General features: G+C 38.1%; 2 protein-coding genes and 1 non-coding gene across 3 annotated transcripts; 1 reads left to right on the top strand and 2 right to left on the bottom strand.

Annotated features, from left to right (window-relative positions):
• Nucleotides 1–8,366: 8,366 nt before the first annotated feature.
• LOC116010678 (Werner Syndrome-like exonuclease) lies at nt 8,367–8,999 on the bottom strand. The gene has a single exon (XM_031250178.1). It carries the CDS (start codon nt 8,997–8,999, stop codon nt 8,367–8,369), a length of 633 nt encoding a protein of 210 aa, XP_031106038.1.
• Nucleotides 9,000–10,070: 1,071 nt separating this feature from the next.
• Nucleotides 10,071–10,231, top strand: LOC116002515. Its single transcript, XR_004094483.1, has one exon. It is a non-coding gene; the product is annotated as a U1 spliceosomal RNA (small nuclear RNA).
• A 4,827-nt stretch (nt 10,232–15,058) lies between these two features.
• LOC116000691 (Werner Syndrome-like exonuclease) lies at nt 15,059–16,005 on the bottom strand. Its single transcript, XM_031240635.1, has one exon. The coding sequence runs from the start codon at nt 15,890–15,892 to the stop codon at nt 15,263–15,265; it is 630 nt and encodes a 209-aa protein (XP_031096495.1). The 5' UTR covers nt 15,893–16,005; the 3' UTR covers nt 15,059–15,262.
• Between the last annotated feature and the right edge of the window lie 10,926 nt (nt 16,006–26,931).

The raw sequence follows: 26,931 nt of genomic DNA, 5'->3' as shown, positions 1-26,931 counted from the left end.
GATGGTACAAGGATTGACTTATATTGAGTATTTAGAGAGTCAGGAGGGTGGTTAAACTAATATGCTTTTAGTTAGCTCATTTTGTGTTTCTCTTGTGTATATATACCCTCTAAACTCATATTGTAATATACAGAAAATACAAAGTTATTCCTTTCATATTCACTCATCTGGTATCAGCCTTTCACGATCCTATGGCTGATCAAAATAACCAAGCCCCACCACCTGTAAACAATGATGCACCCATAGACTCCTCAAGCTGGACGATCACCACGGCTCCGGTTCCTGACCTACGTACCCCAAATGTTCTTCACCAAGCACACCATTACGTGTTAATAAAGTTGACTGCCACAAATTATTTATTTTGGAGAGCGCAGCTTGTGCCTTTCTTACGCGGCCAGAACCTCTATGGTTTTGTAGATGGTTCCAGTACATGCCCGTCGGAGTTTGTGACACCGGCCACTTCAGCTTCTACGGTCGTCAAGACTAGCCCATACATGCTTAGTGGGTCCAACAAGACCAACCCATACTAAGCATGCTCATTTCATCGCTCACTGAGGAGGTGCTGTATCTAGCGATTGGTCATACGACATCGCGATCCGTTTGGGTAGCCGTTGAAACTACCCTCGGCTCTGCTTCAAGAACCTGTTCGTTGAGCCTCTTGTCTCAACACTAGAATCTTCATCAAGGAGATTCCACGCCGGCGGGATATCTCGGACGAGCTCGAGTGATCGTCAAGCAGCTAGCACAGGCTAGCCGGCCAATTAGCCTCGATAAACAGAATCCGCATGTCTTCCAGGGATTGAGGCTGGAATACTGTGGCCTCGTCGCGTCGTTGACTACGAAGAGCACTCCCCTAAGCATCCCGGAGGTCGCTGATCTCCTTTCCACTCATCAGTATCTGTTTTCGGAGGATTTGTCTCCACCGCCGCACTCGTCTCCCTCGGCGTTATTCGCCCAACAGACGTCGTCGCCACCTCGCCACAACCAGGATAGCAACCAGGGTCGCGACCAATCTCATAGAGGGAAGTGGGGACGAGGACAGCGCGACTATGGGGATGTGCGCTGCCAGCTGTGCGACATGCAAGGTCACACCGGCCTGACCTGCTACCGGTGCTTCGTCAACGTCGCTGGTCATCTGTCGCCACCTGCGCAGTCTACGCACCACGTGACTTCTATTTTGCATGCGAATATGGCGTTCCAGCAACCCAGGATGATCATCACACTGCCTCGTTTTCAAATGTATGGTTCTTAGACACAGGCGCAAACACACATGTCACGCCGCGTGTGGTTGGCTTAGACAACGTCAGACCATATACCAGCACCGGGGATTTACATGTGGGAGATGGCTCAGGATTGCAAATCTCGAACACAGGTTCATTATCTGTAGCTTCTAAGTTACGATCACTATATCTAAATAACATCCTTCATTTGCCCAAGTTACGTGTTTCCTTGTTATCTGTGCATAAGTTTACTAATGACAATAACGTTTATTTTGAGTTTCACCCCACTCATTTTCTTGTGAAGGACTGTATCACCCATCAGGTCCTGCTTAGTAGTCCTAGTACATGCGGGATGTACTCACTCACAGGGTTATCCCCCGTTGCTTTTATGTCTGCCAGAGCATCCCCACAAACCTTGCATAATCGCCTCGGTCACCTGCACCTTCGAGTTCTACGTTAGGTTATTTCTAGATGTCTCGTTAATGGGTATTTTCATGCTTTCAATAACTTATGTACTGCGTGCCAGCTGGGTAAGTCTGTGCGCTTCCCACTGCCGCGTGTAGACCGTTCTAGTCAATCTGTTTTAGAGTTACTTTGCACGGACATTTGGGGGCCTTCTCCGGCCCAGTCAATTGATGGTTTTTGTTATTTTGTACTATTTTTAGACGACTATTCGCGTTACATTCGGTACTATCCAATGAAACTTAAAACTGACATATATCCCATCTTTTCTAAATTTTGTGTTTCTGTTGAAAATTATTTTTCCTGCCGCATTAAGTCTATTCAATCAGACTTCGGTGGTGAATACCACAAGCTTCATGACATATTCACTGTTATAGGGATTATCCACAGACAATCCTGTCCACATACACATGAACAAAATGCATGTGTGGAACGTAGGCACTGTCATGTGGTTGAAATCGGTCGAACACTTCTAGCTCAAAGTCATGTTCCACAAAAATACTGGTCCTATGCTTTTGAATTCGCAGTATATTTAATAAATTGGATGCCGTCATCAGTAACCCAAAACACTAGTCCATACACTTGTCTGTTTAATAAGTCACCCAACTATAACATGCTTCGTGTTTTCGGTTGTGAATGCTTCTTGTGTCTCGGTCCTTACAATAAGCACAAAATGGACTACAATTCTGTGTCCTGTGTGTTCCTGGGGTATCCGCAGTCTTTCAATGGTTACAGGTGCTTGGACCTAAACTCGGGACGCATTTACATTGCCAGGCATGTCCGCTTTAACGAGGAGGTGTTTCTTTTCCATAAGTCTATAGGTATGCATACCGACCGGAGCTCACCAAGTGGTGTCCCTACTTCCTCACTACCATGGGCGTGTGCTCCAGTAAACCAACCAGTGACTTCTACGGCAATGCCACCAGTGCACAATGCATTTGCACATCCTACCAGTGCGTAGGATCTGGTTTTGCCTACATCTTCATCCACTAATACGGGGCCGTCCTCCTTTCAACCAACAACCTCGTCAAACACAAGTCGCACTAATCTAAGGCGACGCCCCACCGCTCGGACTCATGCTATGAACCTCCGTAATACAACTCGAACGCAGCGCAGGAATCCCACGGCTTTGGTGGCCTCTGTTGATGATAACGAACCAACATGTTACTCACAGGCGGTGAAACTCCCACAATGGCGTGCAGTGATGGATGTCGAGTTCAATGCTCTGTTACACAATCAAACGTGCTAACTAGTCCCGACCCAGCATGATATGAATATTATTGGCTGCAAATGGGTGTTTTGCATTAAGCGGAAAGCTGAACTATGTGCATTGTTGTATACTTTTTTTTAGGCTGAACTATGTGCTGCAGTTGTAGCTGATAAATGTGTGACTTGTGACGAAATGAAATTTGAACATAATATTGACTTATACAAGTATTTAGCTATGATACATTGGTAAGACATTGGACAAATAATTTTTTTTTTTTTTATAAAAATGACCATCTGCGTCTGGAACTTCCTAGTTCTAAACGCAAATGGTCATTTTTGTATATATAAAAAATACAATCTGCGTTCGGAACTACCTAGCTCTAGAAGCAGATGGTCAACTATCTGCGTCCGCGGCATATGCGTCCGGAGTTTTCTGAACGCAAATAGTCTAAAACTCCGGACGTAGATGATGCTTTTTGTACTAGTGCTTGGAGCCCCTCGACGATGCAGGTTAGCAAGGTTGCAGCTTGTTGAATCACGACCACTTCATCGAGGAGGCTCAGGGTTAGAGGTCGGGAGATTGGAGATGACCCGCCATTGCGATTGCTATTGAGTTGGCCTTGTAGCTCCATTGCTGACCTCACGAAATGGGTTTGTAAGCTCGCAGTACCATTGGGGTTGTTCCCGCTCAGGGTGGGATGGGTGTTATGGGAGCTGTGAGGGTTGCATGAATTGGACCTCTCCATTGCTTTGGTAGGTCAGAAAATAGGGAGCATGCTCAAACTTGTATGTTGATCTCTCAATGAAAGCACCAATGATGGAGTAAATTGACTGGGGTGATGCAACTCAAATAATCTAATAATTAAATGATAAATAATAAGTGATAAAAAAAAAGTAATGGAATGGAATGGAAAAGATAATGATTTTCTAGTCACGGTGACAATGTTTGCATTAATGAATTGTGTCAAGCTATTACGTACAAGAGATTGAATGATGACGATCCCCAATGAGACAAAGAGGGGTGTTTTTATACTAAGCCGCACTCTAACCGCTCTGGCGATAAAAGAGCGGGTAGTTTGGACTTCCTTAACCGGGTATAATGCCTCCACTATGCACACTACAACCGTCCACGAAGTCACGGAGGCCCAGCACAAGAGTTCGGCTATGGACCTCTTCAAGGCGTCGAGCTCGGAGCTTGGCCTTAGACCTCCTCAAGGCATCGAGCTCGAAGCTCAGCCTTGGACCTCCTCAAGGTGCCGAGCTCGGAGCTCGACCTTGGACCTCTTCAAGGTGCCGAGCTCGGAGCTTGGCCTTGGACCTCTTCAAGGTGCTGAGCTCGAAGCTCGTTCTTAGACCTCAGCGTGAGACCTCCGAGGTGCTTTTGGCGTGGGACCTCTGAGGTGCCAAGCTTAGGACCTAACCTTGGGTCAAAGTTTGGTCAGGTCTACTCCACCAGATTGATTTGCTCCGCGCCCATTTGTATTATATCCATCATTATACATAGGAAAAAAAAAGGTTTACAAATTTAACTTTAGTTAACCTTCCTTAGTTGAATTTTAGATTCCTTCTTTAAGCATGAGATTTCCTTTCCTTAACTGAAAAAGGGGAATGTGGGTGAAATTATGTTAACAATATCCTTGTAATGCTAGCTGGGATTCTTGCTTCACTGCTGTCTGTTGGGCTAATCGCCTGTTACTTCTGGTCGGCGGGCTAACCACCTATTAAGTCTGACCGCATGCCTAGTGACGCGGACTGGGTACCCGAGGCCAAGTATCAATCAATTGTGATTCTTGATTTTCAAATTTTACATTCATTGCCTGCCATTTTCCACCATTTTAAATATATACTCCCCTACTTACTAATTTCATGCTAATTCAGATTCTCAAAATTTGAACATAACATCGTCATGCGTCACAAGCCAAAATACAACCTTAATGTCTTTCTAACACTCCGCCTACAACATACTACCAGAAAAGCAAAAATGTAATTGAAAAAATAACTGTAGTCGTCATATATTACCAGCTAGCTAGCTCTAATGAGCATAAGCTTTGAAAATCCTGCCAATCTCGAAACAAACGAAAGCATCAATGCACGCATAATGAATCTGCTCAGTGGTAAAAACCTCTCGATCCCACTCCCCCATCCTCACCCTTTTGGGCTTCTCCATCTCTATGCCCAGATAAATCCTCACCAAATCCTTCAACCCAACCTTTTTCAGAGACGCATCCCCCGACTCGTACGCTGCACGGGCTCGTAGCTCTTAATGAATTTATAATAGAAAAGACTAATCACGAGCTTAGTCATTGAATTATTGTTGGAATGACTTAAAGCCCAAGAAATGATAAATTCATGGGGGATCCCACTTTTGTGATCAAACGGTCCATGGAAAGAACCACAAAGTAATACACTTATTAGTCATTCATGTGATATGTGTAGTTGTGACTTATGAGATTGAGCTACCGCTGTGGTCCTACGAAGTGGACTTAATGAATTCACTGCTTAATAATTGAGAAGTTGAGCATAAATTGCTCTTAATGATTTTTTACCATAATTTGGGTAGTCTATATTGAGATAGACTTAATGAAAAGCACCTACGTGAGTAAAATGGTTAGTCGCCTTTTATGAAAGATAATGAGCGATCTTCCTAGAGCAGTCATGAGCATCTTGAAGTTCAGTTAGGCTAAAATATATGTAGTTTATCGCGGAACTTATTACACAAGATCTAAGGTGTGATGCATGTCACTTTGGTTTAAACTTCTAGCTTAGTCTAAGAGTTCAAGATTTGTTCACTCATCGTCAGTTCAAGATTCGTTTACTAGCACTTAAGTGTCAAACATTTATACTTCTTAGAGTCTTTCTTGTGATTTCCTTGCATTTGTGGGGGATTGTTGGGAAATTGCGAGTCAAAGAGGATTTTCTGTGGCTCTCAAAATTTTTGGATGATTTAGTCAATATATGTTATTCACCACAAGGTGATGAGTGACTAAGATTCGTTAAATAATAAGTGGCATTAATTGTTTTGCCTATACTATTTAAAAGAGTTATACATGGAGTTTCCGACATTAGACAGGGATTTTCTGGTCTCCTTTTTACCACATTATTACTCTGAGTATGATGTGTAAGTTTCAATCCCTCCTCTTGGTGCACGAAGACGGGAATTGCTATGTTAACCTTCTAGGGCGACGCCATTGTTGTGAGTTTGCACGGTAGCAGCGAGTTCACTTCTATGATAGTTGTTATACTACGACACATCATTCCTTATTTTCATATTACCAGCTTAATTTCTCCAACTAGAGCTACTTAGTACAATTGAAAAACTCAAACCAATTATTCATCCACAACAACATCAATCAAGCAAATCAAGAAAAATGATTTAGCGCAGTTAATTCGTCGCTTGACTTAAAGGTCATGACCGGTGGCAGTAGTGTGGGGATTCCATGAGCTTAGGATTAATTCGACGAAAAAATAAAATCAATTGCAAGAAGTGAAAAAACAAACCAAAAAAATCTAGGTATTGGTCACAAAAGACGGAGTGCATGTTTTGTTTAAAATAGACATAAAAACAGCCTGCCTTGTTTAAAATAGACGCAAAAAGTGTCCATCTTATTTATTTATTTATTTATTTATATTTTTTATACTACACATGTGTTATATACTTATATGTTATTTAAAAAAGTATAAAATCACCACCACATACATTGTTTTAGCGCAAATTATACTGTGGATCATGATCATGGCTGATACTGCAGTTATGTTGAAAGGGAACTGTAGTTGCGCGGAACAAAGACCGTTCATCCGTTCAACACAACTACAGTATCAGTTCAACACAATTGCAGTATCCATTCAACGCAACTACAATATCAGTTCAACACAGCTGCAGTTCCAGACAGATGAAACGACCTCTGTTCCGCGCAACTGCAGTTTCCTTTCAACACAACTACAATATCAGACATGACCCATGGTCCACGGTATAACGACTGTTGTTTTGGTATCTCTTTTTTGAACAACATATGCCAATAATTTAATTTATATTTTCAAATCTTTACTAGTGGAGCAATAGAAACCTGTAGCTAGGACGCAAACTTCCCCATTGCGAACCACGTCTCCTTTGCCTTCATAATATTCACCAGGCGATGCTGATCGCCATGCCAATCAAAAGATCAGAGTGCATGGCCAATCAAAAGATCAGAGGCTTCATGCACGAAGGGATTATAATCCTCCTTGGCCACATAGTAGTAACCTAGCTAGGAAATAATTGGCCTGGCATGACGGACAAACTTCTAGCTCCAAGCCAATTGCTTTCCACGGAGGCAATCACAATTCACAAGCTGTCCCATTTATAGCAAAGAAAGGGTGCGTAGTAGTAAACTACCATTTTGTTTTCAAAACCCCATCACTTGTTTGTTTCCATCATTATAGACATTGTTTTTGGTTTTATGACTATATGGGAGTAGTCAAACAGCGGGCTAATATGATCTATCCGAGAATAGGATATAAATGATTAAGAAGATAAAATAAAAGAGATATAATAATTTTTACGTGAAAATTCAATGGTGAAAATCATGGGTCTTTTTGGGTAATGCTAAGCTAAAATCTACTATTTTTGTAAGTAACTTCGTACATGATCAATTTGGATCGGTCTCTCCATCTTATGGCTAGAAAGTGGCAGTCTCTCCCACTTCATAGAAAATAGCCGTTGTCCCCCCTACAATGTGTTTTTCCCCTTTACAATGTGACCCGTAGAGAGTATTTATATTGATTTACAAATTTAACTTTAGTTAACCTTCATTAGTTGAATTGTAGATTCCTTCTTTAAGCATGAGATTCTCTTTCCTTAACAGAAAAAGGAGACGGGTGAGATTATTTTAACAGATAGATACTCCAATATCCTTAGAATTGTGATGCCAGCTGGGATTCTTGCTTCGCGGTTGTTCGTTGGGCTAACCACCTTGAGTCTGATTGTATAGCGACACGGACTGGGTATCTGAGACTGATATGGATTATCCATCAATTGTGGTTCTTGTTTTTCAAAATTTACTTTCATTACCTGCCATTTTCCACCATTTTAAGGGTGAGCAATTCGGTTCGATTTATTCGGAATCGAATCAAATCGAACCGATCCGAGCCGAACTAGTAATATAAAATCGAACGGTTCGAGATTCTTAAAACCGAACCGAACCGTTTCAAACCAAATTGAAACCGAACCAAACTCTAATGTTAAACTGAACCATTTCAAACCAAATCGAAACCCAAAACGCCCCATATTTTAAATATATACTCACGCCCTACTTACTAATTTCATGCTAATTCAGATTCTCAAAATTTAAACATAACATCGTCAAGCGTCACACGCCAAAATACAACCTTAATGTCTTTCTAACACTCCGCCTACAACATACTACCAGAAATTGAGAAATGCAATTGAACAAAAAAAAAAAAAAAGCGTAGTCGTCATATATTACTGTCTAGCTAGCTCTAATGAGCAGACGCTTTCAAAATCCTGCCAATCTCAAAACACACGAAAGCATCAATGCACGCATACTGAATCTGCTCAGTGTTAAGAACCTCTCGATCCCACTCCCCCATCCTCACCCTTCTGGGCTTCTCCATCTCCGCGCCCAGATAAACCCCCACCAAATACTTCAACCCAACATTCTTCAGAGACGCATCCCCCGTCTCGTACGCCGCGAGGGCCCGCAGCTCCACCGCGTTCGTCACCAACACGCGGTGGTCTTCCTCCAGCTTCTTCAAGTCGTCCTTGATCCCCACGCCGACGAAGCTGTAGCCCGGGTTGCCCAGGAACCTGACGAGCCGGTCTGGGATGCGGGGCCCGCAGTACAGGAGCTGGAAGACCAGGCAGCGGCGCCCCACGCAGAGCTGGAGCGTCGCCACCGGGTTCCGCCGCTTCGAGTAGCTGGGGCGCCACTCTACGTCCAGGCCCACGATGAGGCGGTTGAGGCGGTGGCGATGGATGTACTCAATCTCGGAGATCCATTCGATGACCTTTCGGGGTTCGGGGGTTACTAAGGTTCTGATACACTCGCCGTTGAAATGAACGTTGTAGATATCGTGGAAACCGTTGACGTACTCCACAATGCCGATATCCATCGCCATGGAAGAGAGCGAAGCAGTAGTGCTTAAGGAGGTAGAGTGGTCACCATATATTTTTTTTTATCATAGTGGTCACCATATATATATATAAGGGTTCCAGATTTTAAACGCGTGAAGATCAACTGTTTATGATTTCGGAATTCGAAAGCCCCTTGAATAGGGAAACGGCATTCTAATTTAGTATTTAATTTAGCTCCTATTATTTTGGCAACAAAATTTAGTATGATTTATAATTTTGAAACCATAAACAATTTCAAATAATTCAAAAAAATACTGTCACACTTGACACTTGTATGAGACCGTCTTATGAATCTTTATCCGTAAGACGGATCGGGTCAATATGAAATGTAATATTTTTTCATGATTTAGTATTTGCATTTGCTGGTATAAGTATTACATTCTATTTTGACCTAACCCGTTTCACGTATATTTTATCCGTGAGACAGTCTCATACAAGTTCAATGTTCTTTCATCATTTTTTGTATTAGATGATGAGGAAAACTCATTGTTATTATTTGGGAGTGTACACTGAGTAAAATATCACCTTATAACCCTAGTACGCAACTGACAACCGTTTCAATTGCTTATAGCTAACCAATTCAAACCAAGAAGATAATTACAGAATATATGATTGATGGAAAACTTTATTGAGTTTGAAATAGGAGAGAAAATATTAATTTATTTATTATTTATCTATAACTATTAAATATTTAAAGACTAAATTATGTCAGTTATAGTTGAATTGAGAAATTAAGTGTTATTTTTTCAATTATAGAAAAATAATATTTTAAGAATTTGAAATTAAACGGTACTGTATTGTTGCTTAATAACTACACAAGTAATACCGTTACGGTGTTCAAAATCTCTATTTTAGGCCATTTTTAATTTTAAAATTAGAAAAAACAACCGTAAAATTCTACGTATATCGAATTATAGGAACAACAGCACTCAACTTGAAACGTAACTTTAATTTTAACGTCATCCTAGGGGTTCTTTGATCATTTCTATTTTGTTGGACGATGAGAACCGCAATCACTATCTGATAATTTATATATACATTAGGTAAATCTATTTACCTGGACGGGGTCAATGGGTGATCATGAAGATCCATGGCCTATGCCGTTGACTTTTATTGCACTTTGAAAGGGCATTGGTTTAAGGTCCGCTCATGTAGTGGAGCTTACGTCATAATTTGCGACAGTGGGGGCTTGTGTTCGCGCGGCCCCTTAAAAAAAAATATTAGGTAAATCTCAACTAATGAGAAGTAAATTAGTCTGAGTTGTTCTAAATTAAATAATTCAAACTTTGAAGGTAATTATATGATTGATGAAAACTTTATTGAATTTGAAATAGGAGAGAAAATATTTATTTATTTATTTATCTATAGCTATTAAATATTTAAAGACTAAATTTATGTAACAATATAATAGTACAATTGAGAAATTAAGTGTTATTTTTCAATTATATAAAAAAAATATTTTAAGAATTTTAATTTAAACTTTAGTCTATAGTTGCTTAATAACTACACACAAGTAATACCGTTATGGTGTTCAAATTCTCTAATTTTATGCCATTTTTAATTTTAAAATTAGAAAAAAGAACCATAAAAATCTACGAATTGTTGTAAATTTGGACGTATCCTGGTGTAAATTGTTGCATGGTTCCGATCGCAGAAGGCAATAGATAGGTGAAGCAAAGAGAAAGACAAAAGAGAAGTAGAACAAGTTAACTCAGAAACCTTAGAACTCCATTCTCATTATATAACTGCAAATATGCATATCCAATATGTGGTAAACAAAATACAATACATGATCCGAGAGAATAGGATAATAGTCTTAAAATATAGATTTACAACATTCTTCTTTGGCCATTATCTTACAACAAACATGCCTAGTCAAAAACATTGCTAAAAAAATTGTGTGGAAAAATTTAGTCGAGGAAAAGAGTACAAGATGTATTTCAAATCATGTGTTATACGGGGTTGTCTTATTAAAAACATTAGTCTAAGAAACACCCGTGGGAAAAAATTAACTAAGGGAAAAAAGTAAAGCCATAAACCAATTATAAATCTTTAGGGCATAATCTTTAGGATTTTTGGCAATGTCTATTGAAATGTTTATTTACAACTTTTCCCTTTTGACATTACTATATCATATTCATGCCTCGTTAAAACGCCACTAGAAAAACTCAATGAGAAAAACATAATGAGGAAAACAGTACATAATGTGTGTGTTCACATGTTGCACTAGTTGCCTCGTTAAAACCTTTAATTAAGAAATTTTTTTTTTAAAACTCAATCAAAGGAAAAAGAGTACAATTATTGGTCTTCAGGACCTAATCTTCAGGATTGATTCAAGTAAATGTTACATTCTTGAAGATAACAATCTTCAAAGTCTACATGTTCTATTATAAATATTGTTTCAAAATAAGTGTAGGAAAAATGATGTGGAATAATCTTCAAGATTGTCAATATAGAGTAAACATTCTGTATAAAAATCTCGTGACTTTACTAAAGCTCACATGTGTTGAATATTTACGTTATATATTTTGTCAAATATTCCTAAACATACTCATTTATCATTTAATTTGTGCGAAACAATCTTTATTTTACTCATATAGGACAGTAGGGGTAAAACAAAGCATAACTAATTTGGGACTTGCCATCATGGGAATCAAACAAAATAGTCAATACCTAAGTAGCCCATTAAAATCATATATTGGTTTCTAGTGTAAGTGTCAAAATCTTTGTAACTCGAAGATACATGAGGATGTGTTAAATATTGTTCTAGTATTTCATTGTTGAAGGAGCATTAAAAGTTGTTAGCAATTTGATCAAAAATACAATATCAGGTTTGATGCGATTATGAAATTTCTGGTCCTAAATTAATACTCTAATGACAATGAAGTAATGCTTTTGGTCATAAAATATCCTCATTATTATTCTCTTGAAGTTTAAACAGTTCCTTATCTGTTTCAAGAGATTGGACAATCGATAGTATGATAAAGTAAATGATACGTATCCGAATAAAACATCTTTAAGACATTTTTCAACATATATAGGCTAATTAGTGTGTAAAATTCATTCAAGGAGATGTTCGAACTTCAGGTTGAAACAATACTTGATCTTTCAACTCCTTCATTTCAAACATCGTCTTTAGGCACGAGCAAAAATCGTCAAGCTCTATATCTGATGTGATTTAATAATAGACATAGACTGCGATAATGGATAAGCAAATACATAATCTCATTAACAACTCTTTAATAAGCACATAATGACACATGCTATTTGCATATTCCTTCTTTAGGAAGAAAAATATCCAGTCAGTTATTATATGTTTCAGGTCACATAAAAACCTTTGTAATTCAATGATATACGTGTTGCGATTTTCATCTCCTTTCATTTCGAAAACTTTAAATCCATTAGGGACTTTTAAAAAATAAATATTAGTTGCATATCTGAATTTGATCTTTACTACCATTGATATTATATAGCGGAACTTAATGCCATATACTATGGGAGAGTATGTTTGATTAAAATTAATTCTGGGTCTCTGCGGTGAACCCTTGAGCTACAGAACTTGCTTTATATTACACCACCTCATTATTCTTATTTTTTCTTTCGTACAAACACCGATTTGTAATCAACAGGGTTAACATTCAATAGTGTACGTGTTATAAAGAGAATAGATTTATTTTAACGATCGAGTTAAATTATGCCTTAATTGCTCATTTATATATTGGCTATGTTTGGCAAACCTAGCTGAAAAGGTAGCTGAAAGCTGAAAAGGTAGCTGAAAATTAAAAGCTATAAGCTCGAAGCTGAAATCTAAAGAGCTGTTAAGCTAGCTGTTATGCTTAAAAGTGTTTGGTAAAATTAACTTTTTGATAAGCTGATAAATGTAAAATGACTAAAAAGGACATCTTCATACAATTTAAATAGTTTTAAATTTAAATAGGTTTGTTTATATATTAAAATATAAAATAGTGAAATCAATATATTTTAATAAAATATAAAGTAAGAACATATATTTGAAAGCATATAAAGTAAAAAAAAATGTTTATAATTCATAAGATTAGTTAATAAAAAAATCAATGTTCAAACACAAATGACAAATTAAAATTACAACCAAACATATTAAAGAGAAAAAGTCAAAAGGGTTTAGCCAAAAAGATTTTAATTGGGAAGGGTAAATGATGTCATTTCTTTAAAATAATAAGGTTAAAGATGGAAAAAAAGTTAGGAAGCTACTAGCTTATTTTGAAACGCTATCTTAGATAGCGTTAAAAAATAAGCTCTTATTTTAAGCTACTAGCTTATTTTAATAACATTACCAAATAGAGCTTATAGCTTATTAGTAGCTTAAAATAAGCTATAAGCTCCTAAATAAGCTCTGCCAAACAGAGCCATTATATAGTCATGGTACTTTTAGGGTGTGTTTGGAAACCCGAAAAATGACTTCTGGAAGTCATTTTCCGGGTTTTCAGTGTTTGGCAAGTGAAGGGAAAATGGGGTCAAAGGAAAATAAGACTTCAGTCAATAGAAAATGACTTCCGAAAATTTTTTCCTGAAGTCATTTTCCGAAACTTCACTTGCGTCGTCTTCGGGCACCCCTAAATGCTTTGGTCGCGAAACCAGTCGCCGACTGGTTTTGCGGAAACCAGCCGCGACTTCTTTCTTTTTTCTTTTTTTTTTTTTTAAATTTTATTATTCTTTTTGGTTAATTTGTGTTGATTTCTTGTTTGTTAATTTGTTGTAATTTTTTTCTCTTTAAAAAAAATTATTTTGTTTCTCAAAAATAAAATAAAAAAAAATTGTTTTTCATTTTCTGGAAAATGAACCAAACACACAAAACAGTTTTCCAAAATTCATCCAAATACGAGAAATGAAGCTATTTTCTGGAAAATGACTCATTTTCCAGAAATCATTTTCCAGAAGTCATTTTCTTGCCTTCCAAACACACCCTTAGTGCCTAGCTCTGGATTCAGATTATCATATAATGGAAGCAACTTCTAAATGTCATTGTGTTGTCAACCACTATAATGTTTTTACATAAATTTCTCTCATTTTTAAAATAGTTCATGACAATATTTAAGTCAACTAGATTCTAGCCGTTTTTCAAAGATAATTAGATATGATCATTCTGTGTGCCTATTATGATTATTTGGTATACCATACTCCATAAATTTACTCGTCTTCTGGACGAACGTCTTCAGAACATAATACTTTAAGATATTTACAGAGTGACGATGCTTGTTTACTAGATCTAGAATTATAATTCTTATCTCTTAAACTAATAGATCTCTTACACTTCTAGCGTCGAGTTTCGTCCTAAGCTATACTAAAATACAAAGTTAAGAATCAAAAAGTGCAACGCCAATAATAATCGAGGGAAAAAAAGTGAACATGATTAACAATTCAAACGAATTCTACAATTATCATATTATCATATAACTTAAAGTACGAAAATTACAATTTTTTCAAATATAAAATATAAAAATAGCGGATAACGCTCTAACTGAGTAAGTGTAGCTAGGCTTGACCACAGTTCCAATTCCGCCGGTTCTAACTGGATAAAAAAAAAATCTATGTTTTTGAGTCTTTCTTACCCATCATCAGAATCATCACCAAGGCAACAACAAACTCCATCACTCCAAAACCACATGCATTAAAGATTACAGAGCAAAACCCAGAAAGAGCATTGGAAAATCAAAAGCGACCAAAAAAGATTTGGAAGAAGAAAATCAAAAGCAACCAAGAAATGTTCTCAAAAAAAAAAAAAAAAAAGCAACCAAGAAACAAGAATAAAGATTACGCCAGGCTATTGGCCAGTAGGCAACTGGCCTGTTGGCCTGGAATTCTGAAAAGCCGCAGCCGCAGCCGCAGGCTTTGGCTTTTCAACTTTTCAAACATATATAATTTTTTTCTTTTGGTTCCACATTATCCAAAACCAGAATCGGACCGGAACCGTACAGCCATTTCCGATTCTAGTTAGATTCCAACAATTTACGATTCGGTTAGAACCGTCTGGTTCAAATCGAATCGTGGTCATACAGCCTTTGATGGAGGAAGCAGATTTCTTAACATTCATATGGTATGATTTCAAATCCAATTGTAACAAGCATCACTAGTCGAGATGTGAAGAGTATTCCAACTTTCAAGTTGAACTGAACACACGATCGAAAGAAAAAGAGAAGGAAAACAGAAGGTAACAATATAATAGGCATCATTTTAGTTATTATATGTACTTGAATTCAATACTCTAATCAGAAGCCTCCAAAAGCCTACCAATCTCAAAGGAGACGAAAACATCAACGCAGGCATACTGAATTTGCTCTTCGGTGAGCCAGCTTTGATCCCACCGGCTCATTGTCACCCTTCTCGGCTTACTCATCTCCGCTCCAAGGTAAATCCTAGCCAGATCCTTCAAACCGACGTTTCTCAGAGACCTATCGTTGGAATCATTTGCCGCTAGGTAACACAAATCCACCGCGTTATTCACCTCCAGATCGTAATCTTCCACGAGCTTCGCAACGTCGTTGTGGATTCCGACGCCGACGAAGGTGTAGTCGGGGTCGGCGAGGAAGTCAGCGAGCTCGAACGGGATGTGGCAGCAGTAGAGGAGTTGGAAGATGAGGCAGCGGCGGCCGACGCAGAGCTGGAGAGTCGCCGCCGGGTTGTTCTGGTAGCGGGAGGTGTTCGGCCGCCACTCTACGTCTAGGCCGACGATGAGACGGTCGAGGCGGCGGCGATGGATGTACTCGATTTCGGCGATCCAGTCGACGACCTTGTCAGGCTCATGAGTCACTAGGGTTTTGATACGGTCGTCGTAGAAATAAACGTCGAAGAGATCGTAAGACTCTGATCCGCAGTCCACAATGTTGATAGCCATGGCTGTAACTGTGCTGTGCAGATTTTTTGAATTTCTTGAAAGAAAGGGGATATGTAACTGTAATGGACTTGTCAAGAACTCAAGATCATATAGGCGTCCCCTATCCCGGTACTTGTTCAAATTAAATCCACTTTTACTCGGAAACCAAAACGGCAAAACCATATTTTCAAATGAATGACTCTAATTTTATTTATTTATTTATTTTTTTTTTGTTTTTAGCTAGTGATGCTACATACCTCTTCATTTTTTTCCTTGACATGACATTATGCTATTGGTTTATTTATTAATTAAATTTGCCCTCAAGAATTAACATGATGATTCATCGCCTGATTTGATATCATGAAAGAAAGCAGCGTGACTTGCAATTTACCTCTGCACTGGCTCTACGACAGAGTCATGTGAGCTATGAATTGGTTTGACGAAATTGGGATCACCAAATAAGTATAAAAAATATTATTAACTAATTTTTTCTTAAATTAGTTGGGGGTTAACCAATTCATGAGTATCCAATGAATGGACGCCACATCACGAGGAAAAATTCAGAATGGGTAAGGAATATTGTTTTCATTTTTTTATTAACTTAGATTTTTTTAAATTTAGTTAAACTATATTTTGAGACTCTCATAAATACACCGCAAGGCTAATAAAGGATGTAAATTTTGAGTTATCCAAATGAATCCAGTTTCTCCCACCGTCGTCTATAATTAACGTCTACATACAAGAGATTTTCATCACCACTATTTGGTCAAAGTCCGGAATGACTTAATTTGTCGACCACTTGAACCACATTGGTGGAGCAAAATCATTCCTTTTTTGTCACTTTTTAATATGACAATTTTAAATAAATTGAGATTTGAAATAACTAATAAACCCCACAAAGTAGTTGCATCAGAATAAAATTTGTGTAATTTTTATATGGGTGGAAGGTGGAAACCATTCTCTAATAATGTCATTACATACTTCCCAATATTTATGTTCATTTAAAAAATTAAATTTCTTTATTTTTAAAAATTATCCAAGAATTGATTTATATCATTATAAATTAAATTAATAAAGAATTTACATAATAATTAAATATTTTAAAAAATTTAATGCAAATCATGTAATAAATATTATGCAATCATTGTTGTAAGAGATATGGTATAATTTTTTTGTGAATTGTATTTGAAATATGTCACTCTAGTGTTAAGTTTTAGATCAAATTTATTTTATTTTAAATTTAAAATGAGAAAATGACTATTTTATTCATTTAGTTATGTTTATATTGTATACTAGGTTATTAAATTATTACCCTATCAATTTTTTTTCTTTAATTATCTTTGAAGTAGTGGTTTTCATGAAACTGATCATATTTAATAAAAAAAAAAGTTATATTAAACATATTTAAACTTATAGTTCCATCTCCTCAATCATAAACAATCTCCTACTAACATGCTTGCTAAACAAGTGCATTTTCAACCGTTAGGCCATACCATTTTTTATGAAGCCCCGAATGAGCTGAGGGATAAAGTTCAGGAGAATCAATTGGGCGCTAAATTTCATCGGCAGATCTTCACCGGAGTAACTGAGGGAACTAGTTCCTAGTATAGTTTCGGGTGTCCCCCTCTTCTTTAATAATAATAATAATAAAAAAATCTCCTACTTCTAAAGTCATATTCCTCTTCAATCATGATATATTAATCATTTAGGGTTTACATTCTATAATTAGAAAAAGAAATTCTAGTAATTTTTGCAGGTTTAGGGTCTGTTTGGTTACTTGAAAAATGACTTTCGGAAAATGTTTTATGAGTTTTCGGTGTTAGGAAACACCCTGAAAATGTTGTCAACGGAAAATATTTTCCGTTGACCAAGGAAAATCAGTTAATTTTTCTGGAAAATGACTTACGGAATTTTTTTCCGTAAGTCATTTTCCGGAATGGCCAAAATGGCCATTTCGCATGTCCGGAATGGCCAAAATGGCCATTTCGCATGTCCGGAATGGCCAAAATGGCAATTTCGCATGTTCTCGACCAAAATGGACAGAGCTGGACCTTTTTTTTTTCCTTTTATAATAAACACTATTATTTTATTTATTTTTATATTTTAAATAAAATAATGAAATATATAATTATACAATTCTACTCATTTTGCACTCATTTTTCAGAAAATGAACCAAACACACCAAGATAGTTTTCCATAACGCAACCAAACACTAGAAAAGAAAATGTTTTTCGAAAAATGACTCATTTTCCAGAAAATATTTTCTGAAAGTCATTTTCCTACTTTCCAAAGGACCATTTTAGTGTATATGAGAGAATCCATTAGAAAGAGGGAGAAAAGTATATGCAATTACTTAGTTGTCCTTGACGATATATATAATATAATATTTTCCCGTTGAATATGATGGGTTCCGTAAGTAACACTTGTAAAACAACCACTTTGAAGATAATTGATGAAGTATAAATGGGAGTGTAAAAGTGGGTGTGTTATGTCGTTCCGCTGAGGATTGGGGCTATGGCACGTAATTGTATGAATTACTAGGCACTAGAGTATGTGAATTTACTAGAATCCAAGCAACTAATAATTGAATTGTCGAAAGTTGAAAGAAAGCAATTAACTAAAAAGATACTGTATGATAAGGGAATGGGCCAGATTAGGGGATTGTAATCTTGATGTTCCAATCAACTCAGAATTAGGGAAAAAATAATTAACCAAGGGATTTATGGGCAATGCACATAAGAATTCAACTCAGCTACTTTCGTAATCAATAAATAGAATTAGGCTACAATTGCCCCACTGCCGTGATGCATCAATCATAACCTTAAGCACCTAAGCATTGTAAGACCCCAAAATTACCCCTATTCTCATAGTAGGAAAATTAGGTTGAAATTGGTAAGGCTTGAGGTCTCCATCCAACTTTCGTTGTAATGAATCCCTCTCCTAGACTAGCAATTAACTGTGGCCATCAATCAATAACAAGTAGAAAGAAATCCCCAAATCAACATAAACCCTAGGTAAAAGATTCAATCCCTTTATGCAATAATCACCAATTGAACATTAAGATTTACAATGGATCCCTAATCCAAACCCATAGGCGAATTACTCAAGCATGATTGGAGTAAACAAAGCAAAGCAATAATAAATAACCATAAACATTACAAGAAATCTGAGAAGAAAGTAAAATAAAGGAATAAGAGAACTTAACTGATAAAGAACAAATCCAACTTCAATCCAAGATTCCAAGCTTGAAATTAAATAATCTAATGTGAAACTAATATAAACTATGCTAGGGAAATATAAAGAGAACGGGAAAATAATCTAACTAACTAGGGTTCAGAACTCTGTCAGGGAACCTCTTAAATTGTAGAGAATATGTAGAATATATAGGAGATAGATGGGCCTTGGGCCCATGAGACAACTTCCAATTCTTTTCCAATTCTTATTCTTGTTTCCTATTCTTTCTTGGTAATTTCCTTTTCTTCCAAAACTTGTCCAAACTGCTCCAAAATTCTTCCTTTGCTGCTCCTTGTGGATAATTCAACTCTTGGGATAATATAACACACAAACAATTTCCAATTTCACTAGGATAAAGAAAATAAGCATAAAAACAACTCAAATAAGGAGTGAATTATTGTACAAAATACTAGATATCAATAATTAAAAGACAAAAATGGATAGGGTTGTTATACATATTAGTATAGTATTTGTACTAGGACTCCATTTAGTCTATTGTATTTGTTTTAGAACTCTCTTTTATGTATTACAGTATTAATCTTCTCTGTAGTTCTTGTATACCATATACGTGAATATTGGATATACAGACTATTCCTAAAACACTCATTTGGTATCAGCTTGGTTCGTTCCTAGGGCCGACGTTAATGCTTCTACTGGCGCTAATGTTGATCCAACAAATTCGTCGAGTTGCACGGTGACTGAAGTTTCTTCTGTTGCTCCGTTGCCCGCTCCGAATATGCTACCCCAAGCCCATTACTATGTTTCTATCAAGCTCACGTCCACCAATTTTTTGTTCTGGAAGGCGCAGTTGGTTCCGTTTCTGCTCGGTCAGAACTTGTATGGATTTGTCTGTGGTACTAACCAGTGTCCTCCGGAGTTCGTTGCGTCGACTACGTCCTCACCTCCTGTTCCCAATCCTGCATATACTCCTTGGGTTCAGCATGACCAATCAATTCTGAGCATGTTGGTTTCTTCAATGGCGGAGGAAGTTCTATATTTAGCGATCGGGCATGAGCCTTCTAGGGCTGTTTGGCGTGCTATTGAGACTGCCTTGGGTTCCACTTCCCGTGCTTGTTCCCTCATTTTGTTGTCACAACTTCAGAGTCTTCGCCAAGGGGATTAATCGCCGGCTGACTACCTTAGTCGCGCTCAGATTCTCGTCGAACAGTTGGCTCAAGCCGGCCGGCCGGTTGGCCTTGATGAACAAAACCTACACATTTTTAGAGGTCTCCGACCGGAATACCGCGCTTTGGTCTCCTCCCTTACCACCAAGGATGCTTCGCTCACAATTCCGCAAGTCGCCGATTTACTGAATGCGCACCAGTATGTTTTCCAAGAGGATGGTGTTCCACCTACACCGGCGGCGGCTTTATATGCTCACACTCCGGCGGCCTTCTATGCTCAGATTCCGGCTGCCTTCTATGCGTAGACTCCGGCTGCCTTCTATGCGCAGACTCCGGCTGCTGGTCGTCCGTCGCAGGAGCGTGGTCGTGGTCGGCAACATCGCGGCCAGAGGGGTCGTGGTCAGCACGGCGGTCGTGGAAGTGTCCGGTGTTAACTATGCGACGCCCTTGGGCACTTGGCTCTCACTTGCTACCGCCTGTTTGTAGATCCCATGGCTTCGTCGATGGTGGTTGCGGGTGGACAGATGGCCTCCGGTGGCAATTTGGGAAGGCAACCGTCCTCTGGTCCTGTTTTTAATTCTCACCAGCAGGCTTTTAATTCTGGACAACCACGTTATGGACAACAGCTTCATTCTCCACGTGTCAATATGGTTTATCAGGCACCAATTAATGATTTTAATAATGCTTCATTTTCTAACGTGTGGTATCCAGACACTTGTGCAAGTGCTCACGCTACACTTCAATTGGATGGGCTGCATGATGTTGAACCCTATACTGGAAGCGAGGCTTTACCTGTTGGTGATGGTTCTAGTTTGTCGATCTCCCACACTGGTTCTCTTTCTATACCCTCTTCGTTACGGTCACTGTCTCTTCAAAATATTCTACATGTTCCTCATTTAAAAGCCTCTTTATTATCTGTGCATAAATTTACTTCTGACAATGATGTCTTTTTTGAGTTTCAACCGAGCTACTTTGTTGTAAAGGACCGGCGCACCAGTAGGGTTCTTCTTAGTGGTCCTAGAACTGGGGGGATGTACCAGCTTCCTGTGTCGTCGCCTGTTGCGTTCCTGTCTGCTCGAGCGTCTCCTAAGACATGGCACAACCGTCTTGGGCATCCTCACACTCGTGTTCTACGTCAAGTACTTTCTGTTTGCCCAGTTAGTGGGTCTCTTAGTTCGTTTAATAAATTGTGTACTGTCTGCCAGTTAGGGAAATCTACGCGTTTCCCTCTTTCTCGTGTTAGTCATTCTAGTGCATCGGTTTTAGATCTTGTGTACACAGATATTTGGGGTCCTGCCCCTGTTCTTTCTGTTGATAGTTTTCGTTACTTCGTAATATTTGTCGATGATTTTTCGCGTTATGTCTAGTTTTTTCCTATGAAATTGAAAACATATATTTATTCCATTTTTGCTAATTTTCGTACTTATGTTGAGAAATTCTTTTCGTGTTCTATTAAATCTCGGTGGTGAATATCGCAAGCTACATGCGGTGTTCACAGTTGCCGGGATTGTTCATCGCCAATCATGCCCTCATACGCATGAGCAAAATGGCAGGGTTGAGCGTAGACACCTTCACATTGTTGAGAATGGTCTTGCGTTATTAGCCCATAGTCGTGTCCCTCAGTGTTATTGGTCCTATGCTTTTGAGTCTGCGGGTCATTTAATAAATCGCTTACCTTCAGCACTCACTAAAAATGTTAGTCCTTATACTATTCTTTTTCGTAAATCTCCAGACTACTCTTTCTTGCGGGTCTTTGGTTTTGAATGTTTTCCCTGTCTTAGGACTTATAATCGGCACAAGATGGATTACAGGTCTGTTCCGTGTGTTTTTCTTGGTTATCCATCCTCGTTCAGTGGGTACAAGTGTCTAGATTGTGTCTCTAGGCGTGTTTATATAGCTCTTCATGTTCGTTTTAACGAGTTTGTTTTTCCTTTTCATAGCTCTGCAGTTCCTACCAGTACCGTGCCTTCATTGGTGTTGCCTTGGGCTAGTATTTCCAGTTCTGTGGTGCCTCCTGCTACTCTACCTGTTTCTGTTATTGCAGGTGGTTCTTCTCTAGTTGATACAGGGGGTGTGGCTCCATCTGCTCCTCTTTCCTCTACGGTTTAGCCTGTTGAGAGTGTTCTATAGCTCAATCTCGTCCCTCACGTGCTCGTCGTTGTGTGATACTACCGCGCTGTCATCGTATGGTCTTGCGCAGCTCTACAGCTGCTCAGCGGCGTTCTCCTGCTGCTTTGGTTGCTTTTGTTGATGATGAGGTTCCTACTTGCTACTCTTAGGCTGTTAAGTCGCCTGACTAGAGGACTGCCATGAATGCTGAGTTTAATGCTCTTCTTTTAAATAAGACTTGGCGTTTGGTTCCTTTTGATGCTAGTATGAACATTATTGGTTGCAAGTGGGTGTTTCGAGTGAAGCGTAAGTCTGATGGCACTATTGAGAGGTACAAGGCACGGTTAGTTGCTAAGGGCTTCAATCAGGTTGCAGGAGAGGACTATTTCGAGACGTTTAGTCCTATTGTCAAGCCTACCACTGTTCGTCTGTTATTGTCTTTTGCAGTTTCTCGTGGGTGGTCTATGAGACAACTGGATGTGCACAATGCCTTTCTCAATGGAAATGTCATGGAGGATATTTACATGCGGCAGCCTCCAAGTTATGTTCATCCTACCCTCTATACTCATGTCTGTAAATTGGAGAAATCTTTATATGGTCTCAAGCAGGCACCGCGAGCGTGGTTTATGCGGTTATACACCTTTTTGCTTTCTGTTGGCTTTCGTCCTTCGCAGACAGATGTTTCGTTATTTATTTATGCTTCTGGGGAACTACGTGCCTATGTACTTGTTTATGTCGATGACATTTTGTTGATGGGCAACTCTTCTGTCTTAGTTGATGACCTAATGGCTAAATTGTCTTCTGAGTTTAAGATTCGAGACCTTGGTAAGCCGAGGTTCTTTCTTGGTGTTGAGGTTGTTTATATTGGATCAAATATTATTTTATCTCACTGACAATACATGCTTGAGGTTTTGCGAAAGGTAGGAATTGAGTCTTGTAAGCCCTTGGCTACGCCTATATCTGTTTCTATGTCTGGTGTTTCTGCTGATGTTTCTTTACTTGATGATCCTACGTCTTACAGGTAGTTGGTTGGCTCTTAGATGTATATGCTGGTTACTCGTCCTGATCTTTCGTTCGTTGTGAATCGTTTGTGTTAGTTTATGCACAATCCTACTGACCAACACTTGGCTGCTTTGAAACAGGTTTTGCGTTATATTAAGGGGTCTTTAGATCTTGGTTTGTGTCTGCCTGGCTCGTTGGCTCCTACTATTCATGCCTTTTCTGACTCCGATTGGGCTGGCTGTCAGGTTGACAGGAGGTCTACTGCCTGGCTCGCTTTATTTTTCATTTCATATTTTTCCTGTTTATAATATTTAAATTCTATATTTCTCAATTTTCGATTATTCGCTTCCGCATTATTCCGCTATATTCCTAACAAGTGGTATCAGAGCCACATTCTAACATAAAGGCTCCTCATAGGATCTTAATACCTTAGCTTCTGACTGCAAGACCCTCCTAGGCCAGTTTCATACCGTCAAGATTGTGCATATCTTTCGTGAAGGCAACCAGCGGTGTCGACTACTTAGCCAATATGGAACAAAGTTCGTCTTGGGGTACAACCGTGTTGGATCTTCCTCCAGAAGAGCTTATGAAACTTCTTCGACGTGACTCATCGGGCGTTGCCTCCAGTGTTACTAATCCCTTGGGGCCTACGGGCTCCTCCCGTTCACCAAAAAAAAAAAAAAAAAAAAGAGGCTCCATGGTTAAAGTCAAATGGGCCGAGTGACATGACAAAATAATCATTCTCAAATTAAACTCTACTAAAAATGTCATTACACTCTTAAAAATAGTATATTCTAAACTTGAGCTCTCTATAAGTGTACATACGTAAAACATTTCAAAAGTATGGTAGGTTTGACTTTACACCATTGAAAAATACACTTGATTTTCTTTTTTACTATTTCCACACACAAAAATTCTCATGCCCATTTTATTTTCCATAATCTATTAGACTATTATATTTTATATTGTGGTTTCATGTTGCGTCATCCCACAATCCCACATAAAATCAACAGTAATAATTCTTGAGTATATAATACAAATATAATATAATTAAAGAACTAAAACCATTATATTATCTTTAAAAATTAAAAACATAAAATACAGAGGGAAATTAACTTTATTTCATTGATCGTGTGTGGTCTAGTAATACAAAGTGACTTACTCAAATGGGAGGTCATGAGTTTGAGCATCAATGGTGAGGACGATATTGACTTTTTGTGCTTCAGTAGGTTAGATACTACATTGTAACAGAGTCATAGTACTAAAAACAAAAAAACTCTATTTCATTATGGATATTTAAACATACCACCTTTATAATTGTTTTTCATTATGGATATTTAAACATACCATCTTTATAATTGTTAGTTATTTAGAAATCGAATTTTATTGGCTGACATATATAATACTAAAGCAAGAATAGTCTAGTTGTTCAAACAAGACTAGAAAATATATGCTCATCGACGTATCTTTTTGACATACCAAAATTTATCGATAAGTAACAACTAATAGAGTATCTTTCAAAAAAAAAAAAACAACTAATAGAGTAATTTAAAATGGAATTAATATCACTTTTGGTCCCACGACTTTTGAGTTTTATCTTTTAGTGCATAACTTTAAATTTTTTCAATTTTGGTGCCTAACTTTATTATTTTTATCAGTTTTGGTCCTTCTGGCCAAATCGACGATGAAATGTTGTCGGATTTTATATTTTTAAAGGTAAAATCACTATATCAAGGAAGTATCTTCAATATCTAAACAAAATCACTGTAAAATAAAATTTATAGATGTTTGATCGATGCAAATAATGGTGAATATGATTTTTCTTTTGTTTAGATATTAAAGATCTTTTTTTGGGATAATGATTTTGCCTTAAAATATAAAATCCGACAACATTTCGCCGTCAATTTGGTCAGAAGGACCAAAATTGATAAAAATAACAAAATTAGGCACTAAAATTGAAAAAATTTAAAGTTGTGCACCAAAAGTGATAAGACCTCAGTAGTCGTGGGACCAAAAGTGATATTAATTCTTTAAAATGGGGATATGCATGGGCCAGGAGTTATACTAGTACTAGGATAACAGAGATTTAGAGATGAGAATATGTTTATTGCTGGTATATAGGGTAATTGGTTGATCTGAAGCAGGCTAGCTGGAGCAATCCGGTCAGTACAAGGCAAAGATTCTTAGTATAATCCTTGATTCTTAGTATAATATGTGAAAGTGAGTCAAAGATGGTGATCTGTTAGTCTGGAGCTAGTCGGAGTAGTCTGATTAATATTTAGTTCAAATGTTTGAAGGGTAAAAGACTATCCCTCCTAAGTTCTAACTAGATAGATATGCGCTTTTCATACTTGAAACCCACAATGTTATGATGGCGGGTAGGGGTGTGCAATACCCGACCCACCCGAAAAACCCGACCGACCCGCAATCCGAATTTGAGTATGAAACGGGTGTCACTACCCGATTCCATCAACCGACCCGTTGATGGGCTTAAGTGCGGGTGTAGGTTATCGGGTAGGGTTGAGAAAACTCCTCCCCGAACCGCCCGAATACCCGAATACGACGTCGTATGATGTGTAATATATATATACTCCTTTGTTCAGAGGGTGCCAACCCTAGGTCATTTGTGCTCTTTCTGCGCAGTCGCGACTCGCGACCTCTCCTCTCTGGCTCTTTGTTCTCTTCTCTGAGACTCTGAGAGTCTGAGTTCTCTCAATTCTCACTTCTCAGTGATCTCACTTCTCAGTCTCAGTCTCTCTCGAGTCTTTAGTCTTCTACTCGAGTCTTTTGTTCTCTCAACTTTCCGGTGGAACTGTGGAAGCCCTTAACGCCGTTGCAACTGTCGACTTGAAACCGGTGGAAGCCCTAAAACTCCGGTGAGGCTTTTATCTAAACAAATAGAGAGTAGACTCATTAGAGACTGAGTCTTTGACTCTTTGAGCCGTTTGAGGTATGCCGGAACCCTAGTTCATAGATTTTAATTGTTATTGTATATTTGTATTACTGGTGTTGTGGATTTGTGTTTGATATGTGAATATGTGATTCTGTAGTTCTGTTGCTATGCCTTTGATATGTTATTCTGTTATGATATACTGATTACATTGAAATTAGGGTTTGCCCTAATTCAATTTAAGTGTGGAACTGTGGAAGCCCTTAATTATTGCTATGCTTTGATCTGTTATTCTGTTATGATATACTGATTACATTGAAATTAGGGTTTGCCCTAATTCAATTTCAGTGTGGAACTGTGGAAGCCCTTAATTATTTCTATGCTTTGATGAGTTTGATCTGCTATTCTGTTTTGAATTATGATATACTGATTACATTGAAATTAGGGTTTGCCCTAATTCAATTTAAGTGTGGAAGCCCTATTAGCCCCTAAGTGATGAACTTTCTAACTTTGTAAGTTCTGAAATAAAAATAAGTTTATGGAATTTATGGACCCTTAAATCAGTTAAATGTGTACCTCAGTATCTGTGTTTGTGTACCTCAGTATATGTTTTTGACTGTATGAGTCTAGCTGCATAACTATAAGTGTATAACCACACTATACTGACTTGATCTTTTTTTCCATACTGATTTCTAATACAC

The sequence above is a fragment of the Ipomoea triloba genome, chromosome 1 (assembly GCF_003576645.1).
Source record: "Ipomoea triloba cultivar NCNSP0323 chromosome 1, ASM357664v1".
NCBI lineage: Eukaryota > Viridiplantae > Streptophyta > Magnoliopsida > Solanales > Convolvulaceae > Ipomoea > Ipomoea triloba.
The sequence above is the reverse complement of the archived record's forward strand: the minus strand, read 5'-3'. Positions and strand labels throughout refer to the sequence as shown.